The sequence below is a fragment of the Pecten maximus genome, chromosome 7, assembly GCF_902652985.1.
Source record: "Pecten maximus chromosome 7, xPecMax1.1, whole genome shotgun sequence".
In the NCBI taxonomy this organism is placed as follows: Eukaryota; Metazoa; Mollusca; class Bivalvia; order Pectinida; family Pectinidae; genus Pecten; species Pecten maximus.
This window is the reverse complement of record NC_047021.1, coordinates 37093404-37100485: the sequence shown is the minus strand read 5'-3', so window position 1 is coordinate 37100485 and position 7082 is coordinate 37093404. Positions and strand designations below refer to the sequence as shown.

At 34.4% G+C, this 7082-nt stretch overlaps 1 protein-coding gene across 1 annotated transcript; it reads left to right on the top strand.

Moving 5' to 3' along the window:
• The first annotated feature begins 781 nt into the window (after positions 1-781).
• Positions 782-4438, top strand: LOC117330751. Its single transcript, XM_033889222.1, has 3 exons — positions 782-1051; positions 2504-2522; positions 3382-4438. The coding sequence occupies exon 3, from the start codon at positions 3645-3647 to the stop codon at positions 4107-4109; it is 465 nt and encodes a 154-aa protein (XP_033745113.1). The 5' UTR covers positions 782-1051; positions 2504-2522; positions 3382-3644; the 3' UTR covers positions 4110-4438.
• The last annotated feature ends 2644 nt before the right edge of the window (positions 4439-7082 follow it).

Genomic DNA, 7082 nt, shown 5'->3' with positions numbered 1-7082 from the left:
CACAAAATATCAAATACAAGTCCCAAAGCAGTGAACAACTGGTCAAAAAGTTATTAATTACATGTCCCAAAGCAGTGAACAAATGGTCACAGTTTTATTAATTATAAGTCACAAATCAGTGAACAACTGGTCACAAAATATTAATTACAAGTCCCAAAGCAGTGAACAACTGGTCACAGTTTTATTAATTACACGTCACAAAGGAGTGACCAACTTGTCACAAAGTTATAGATATAAACTACTAGCCCTATTTATTTACAAACGATAGTATCTGATACTTATTTGTTAATATACATGTACAATGTAACCTATACAATAATATTTTAATTACTTTCTGAATTATCATGATATACAATCTATTGCATTAACTTCACCAGAGTTGTAAATTTGCTTTAAGTGAGATGTGAACGGTATCACCATATAAGTCATTTGTCATAACAAATAGTTGGTTAATATCTATCTAATAAGCTGGTGACACATAAACCCTACAATCGTACTATCGCGTGTACCCGTTATAGGACAACCCTTTAACAAGACATTTTCTATCAGGTCTATTTAGGGAGACTGTTCTATTGTAGCTATTGTGGTTCAGTACACGATTTGTAGTGTTGTGCAATAGTTGAAAAGTATGTGTTAACGTTGGAAATGATTTTATCTTTATTATTTAAAAATCTTTTCACTTTTGTATTAATGTATAAGTTACCGCCTAGTGTCAAAGGAGTTTTTTTTTTATTTAAAACTTCCCAAACTAACCGGGGTTTTTTTTGGGTTTTTTTTGTCTCTTTTTTTTAAGAACAAAAATATTCATGCGTGGGTTTGAGTCCTCCTTTGTCGGCAGGTTTATTTCTGTAAGCCATGATATAATACCTGGCTAATCAGCTGGTGTGGATGAGTTGACGTGATTCCTTCGACACGATATCTTCCTGACAGACGTTTACATTGGGCTAGGTCTTACCTGTAACTTGAGACACCCTGATTAGTTACCATGAAGCTTCTTTGGGCTGCGATCTTACTTGCCTTTTTGGCGTTAGCTTCAGCCAGACCAAGTCATGTAAGTTTAATAGTATTCTAAAGTAAAGATATAAATTCACAATTTTGTTTTAAATTTATCATGTGTAAAGTGACAACACTTTCAATTGCAACCAACCATCGATTTAAAAAAAAAAGAAGACATTATTTATTTATTTATTTTCACATTTTCCGACATTTTTGAGCATCCGCCCGTTACTTCCAAGGTCTGAACAGTTTTGGCCCTTAGCATCACTGACAAGTTCCGGAAGGAGAAAACAGTTGTATGATGTTCTTAACATCACTGACGTGTCCCAGAAGGACAAAACAGCTGTATGATGTCCATAGCATCACTGACGAGTCAAAGAAGGACAAAACAGCTGTGTGATGTCCCTAACATCACTTACGAATCTCTAAAGGACAAGACTGGCCACCAGCCTCTCAGTGCTTTGTTAAGATTTGCGCTGATAAATTTCAATTCTAGATAGTCTTTCCCTTGTTCAATTTTATTTATAAATTTAATATTCTAGAGACAGGAAGCCAAAACTATAATGTCTGTGAAAAACTTCCATGTTCATACCTAAACAGGCACCTCCGTGTGATGGTTTGATACGACTTAAGTAGATCCTTTAGGTATACAGAGTTTAACATTGCATGTCGTAAGGTACGCTAAACCCGTTAATAACATAATGTTAATTTCATAAGGGCGTGTGGCCGTATACCCTGGCGAGACTTTCATCTTTCGATACATTTATCTAACTGTTGTTTCTTTTCCCTATCTAGGTCAGTTATTGATTTATTTTAGTGTTTGCTAACTACAATTCCTTTCCTAATCGATTGCATTTCTAGGTTGCATTCCATTGCAATTTTTTTTCTGAAAAGAATATTTGATTCATAATTATTCGTAAAATAAGTTAAAGATGTATTCTGTGTAAGTACGGCGATACACATATTGTATTGCAGTGTGTCGTAGAGTATCGTAGAGGAATGGAAATTACAAGTCTAATTTTAATGAGATTGATATAAATACATACTTCCTCACTATTGTTATAGGAATGCGAGAAATTATCATGTTCATTATGCTTTTCATCTTATATTATCTTGAACTGTTGTAAAGTGTTTTGAAGCATTGCACTTGTAATTTATTTTTTCGAACTGTTTTCGAGAATTGCATGATTGGTTAAACGATAAACACACTGAAAACATTTCAACGGAAATATTCCAGTTTTGCTGTAAATCTTTCGTAAAATAGCAATAATTTAAGACTTTGAAAAATCTTCCTTAAAATTGCCAAAAGGAAAATTTGTTTTCATATGCCTAGCATTCTTCAACGAAACTTCAGAATTACAGGTGAATTAACACTCTATGAAATGCACTTTTTCCTTTCAATGAAAAGTTTCCCATATAATCAAGAGGGTTGAGTAAGCAGCAAATTATTAAAGTATCGCAAATTTAAGAGAATATTGTTAATACCAATTTTGTTTGCATTTTACAGGGTCCAGGGAAAACATTAGGTAATTTTATTTCATTGCGTATACTTACCAACTAATAAGTTTGTTTTGAGTCGACCTTCTTAATTGAACATAAATTATTGAACATCAAACACCTATAATTGTTTTTGATACTAACTTATAGCTACATTTTGTAGCATATATTAACAATCTAAAAGAACGTATGCATTAATCCATTAATGAATGTATTTTGCATCTGATTGACTTTTCGAATTATCCATTTTGATAAGAATCACTAAGTTGAGATTAACAGAATTACCTTTCAAACACGCAATTGTTTTTCCGAAGAAACTTGTTGAATATGATTGCAAATAATATCACGTAACAAATGCTTGACCATGTCATTTGAAACGGTAGAATTTAAGTAGTTGATCTTCGCTCAAAGTAATAAAGAACTTGATCTTCAATCAATGCCTAATTAGTTTTTTCAGTAACAATAGGATTATGGTAGTCAAGTTCTCATTTTAAAAATGTGACTGTCCAAAAAGGGAACACCCACAATATATTTTCGATTTGTTTCTGTGGTCCCTGTAGCAGCTGAATCAATCTCACAGAACTAATAAATAAGTTTTACATGGATTTCAGCATCTAATAATAATAATAATACACCCCCCCCCCCCCCCCCCCCCCCAAAAAAAACAAAAAAAAAAAAAAAAAAAACCTGGTTGAAGTGATATGTAAATGTAAGCATGTTGATCATGCATGCAGACATTTAAACGATGATAACGACAAGTACATTGCGAAACATACGCTCACTATTTAAACTTTATTAATTTGCTGAAATTACATTATCTTGATCAATTGTCACCTCAATTGAAAAAAAATGAATTAATTAATGATTATTAATTTTGGATTCACATAGGAAATGCTCCTCCATCTGGACTAATAACTAAATCATCAGGTCCATCAAAGACGCCCAGAAAATATGAAAGAGGATTATAAGCAAGGATTCTATTAGAACTATATGCTAGGAGACAGAAAGAACATAAAAAAGTGAAACTCGATGGACCCGTCCCAACTGGTCTTCCAAAACTTAGACCAGAAAGGAAAGAAAACGACGGGAATTTCTTAGATAAAGCTTCCGGAAGTGCTCCCGAGGAACTGTCAAAGAAGCGAAGGCTACGAATGTCGGAAAATCCACCGAAGGATAAACTTTTAGACATCTCTTCCGGAAGTGCACCTGAGGAACTGCCAAAGAAGCAAAGGCTACGAATGTCGGAAAATCCACAGAAGGATAGTCTCTCAGATATTGCTTCCGAAAGTGCTCCTGAGGAACTGTCAAATAAGCACAGGCTTCGAATGTCGGAAAATCCACAGAAGGATAGGCTCTCAGATATTGCTTCCGGAGAAGCTCCCGAGGAACTGTCAAAGAAGCACAGGCTTCGAATGTCGGAAAATCCACAGAAGGATAGTCTCTCAGATATTGCTTCCGGAGAAGCTGCTGAGGAATTGTCAAAGAAGCACAGGCTTCGAATGTCGGAAAATCCACCGAAGGATAGTCTGTCAGTTATTTCTTCCGAAAATGCTCCTGGAAAGGCTGAGACATTGTCAAAGAGAGAAAGACTGATACTATCTTGGCTCAGAGGGTAGTTTCATATACAATGTACATGTCTTGCGGAAGTGCTCCACAGGAACTGTCAAAGAGACAAGGCTTGTGAATATTTTGAAATCCACCGAAAAATAATCTCAGAGACATTTCTTAGGGACTTATACCTCCTTACAAAACATTTCTTGTCTCGCCAATTTGTTATCTATTTTTCTTTTTTAATTTTTCGATACAATAATTATTTATTTGATACTTCATACTGTTTACTTAAAAAGTAGGAAGCAAATCAAATGTGCTCATGATGAATTTCATGAATTTCGTGTTTTTTTTTCTCTCATTTGTGTTTCAAAAATAAATATGATCCGGTGAAGAATGAAACATGAAACGCATGGGTATTTTTGTTTTGGAAATTACCGCTGATAAATTACTAATACATGTACATGTATATGTTAGATGACGTTTATATGTTTGAGAACAATAGGTAAATATAGATAAATGATTCATGTTCAAACATATTGGGTACCTCGTACAAAAACCACAACGTAAAGGATATTTGAGCATTGAACTGCTTTCAGTTGGAAGATATGGGCAGATGAACGCCAACTGGACAAATCCAAATTTAATGAAACGCGCTAGCGCTTCATGTTGAATTTGCATTTGTCCAGTTGTGAATGTAAATATTAAATGGATATTATTCGGTCAACTAATTAAATGAAACACGATAACCATTGCATTCATACATATTTACATTTACACTGCAGCCCCACTATATAACCTTACCAAGCTCTCTCGAAGGTTACGAGTCCATACCTTCCAAATCTTTATTATGATGTCATTATTATAGTGACGTCATAATTGTCACGTCGACGATAACGAAAGATGGCTGTTGAAAAGGCTGTTCCGTCTTTAATGATAATAATGTTGTCATTCATCGTAGGAGCAAAATTCCTGGATATAGTTTTTGAAAATCGTTGTCGAATGTAAATATAAGAATTGAACTGCTTTCAATTGGAAGTTATGGGCTGATGAATAGAAACTGGACAAAAGCAAATTTAATGAAGCGCTAGATTTGCCTTTGTCCAGTTTGCAATCATCAGCCCATAACTTCCAACTGAAAGCAGTTCGATGCTTAAATATATCGACAATCGGTTGGCGGAGTGGTTTTATCCGCCTTTTATTTGGGCGGGTGCCCTACTTTCGGTTCCGGATTATTAACGATAACTGAGATAATTCTAAAACAAAATCAAGTAAATATAACAAAATTGATGAATTAGAAAATAGAAAAATTAAAAATTAAATCCGAGACTGGGTCTGGATCGCCAAGCATAGATTTTTTTTTACATTTTCAGTGATACTCTTAAACCATACGAACGCATTGATAATCAGTACATGTATACATATGCACGTGGCCGATAAAGTTGAATAACGCCAGTAATAATATAGGAAGATTAATACAGATCTACAACACTTATTAAGATACGAAACTTTAACAAAATTCAAACATACCTTCATATACACTTGTAGTTATAATTTGACACCCGGATCGAATAAGTGGGGTGTTCCTGTGAATTTATTGCTTACTACGTAAGTTTTTGAACATAAAAGTGTCCGGGTCGAAAGATTAATACTGACAGCCTGAGCCCAGGCACACGTGTTGTATGTATAGTAATCATTGGGGGAACATCAGATGATATATCTACACGACCACACCCTTCCATAAATCATAACGTGTTCTTGTGGCCCGAAATAAATCCCATTCATATTCTAGCGTCATAACTTATACTTCTAGTCTAAATGTTAATCTGTTTGAAGCTAGTAAAAGACAAAAAAAAAAAAAAAAATTAAAAATTAAAAATAAATACACAAAATAAATAAATATTTTTTTTTCTTTATTGATTTGTAATTATCCACTTGAAAGTATTTTTGTAACTCGATAAGTCTTTTATCTGTGGAATATTCTCAATACGGAGCAATTTAGTCAAATAGATCATTGGGCAATTATTGTCGTATATCTATCAAAGAAAACATCACCATCACTGATACAGTAGCAACCTATCTAAGGATTAATGTAACATGATAGCTTCCGGTGAGACTAGTACTTTTAACCACGTGATTTACATAAAAAAACTATGGCCGCGAAATGTTTGAACGGGTCGGCTTTTCCAGCCCTTATCACAATGGCAGGAGCTCTGAGGTAAGTGGCCTTATATCTCATTTTAAAAGTCCGACGGATTATCAGAAATCGTCGGGTTATTCGGCCCATATCGGGTTTTTAAAAGGCCGATGAAACATCAGAAATCATCGGATTAAGTACATGTAGTAAAGTATTATAGTTTTGTAAGCTGAAACGACAAACACACAAGGATATGAGTGACCTATCTCATACCCCAGTGATTCACACTCGATAAACATATATAATTAATTTCAATGACTTATGCTTGTACTGTCGTAGACATATACAGTATAGAGAAATATATTCAGGACATATACATACCCATGTATAGTATATGATGTTACAACGGTGCCGAATAACAAGTCGTGTACAAGATTGATGAATTTGACAATCGAGACTAACTGAGCATTAACTACACTTAAAAAAGGTTTTTGAAGATCCGAAAATAAACCCTTTACAAATCGGTCTAACAACTAGAAGAGATAACATTCCATAAAGTGGTAGCTACAAGTGCCTTTCCTAAAACCCGGTTACAATAGTTCACAAAACGAGTGTTCCCAAAATTCCATGTATATGCGGTTTTGTAATCAGACATTCGGCCTTTTAAAAATCTGATATGGGCCGAATAACATCATAACTCCTTCCAAAGTGAAAAGGTTAGAATAAGTCGACCCGCCCTCGGGGCAGCACTTCATGGTATTTTTTTTCAAATAATCATTGTCGTGTTGTTTAGAAGGCACACCTATATCGAAACATCGATCAATGTTTGACATACAATGTACTTAACCATACAGGTTTACATACCAACATACACAAACAGGTCAATTTACTTATTTTATAATCG

Excerpts from the sequence above, each read along its gene's own strand:
- LOC117330751 (XM_033889222.1), top strand. The coding sequence starts at position 3,645 with ATGTCGGAAAATCCACCGAAGGATAAACTTTTAGACATCTCTTCCGGA.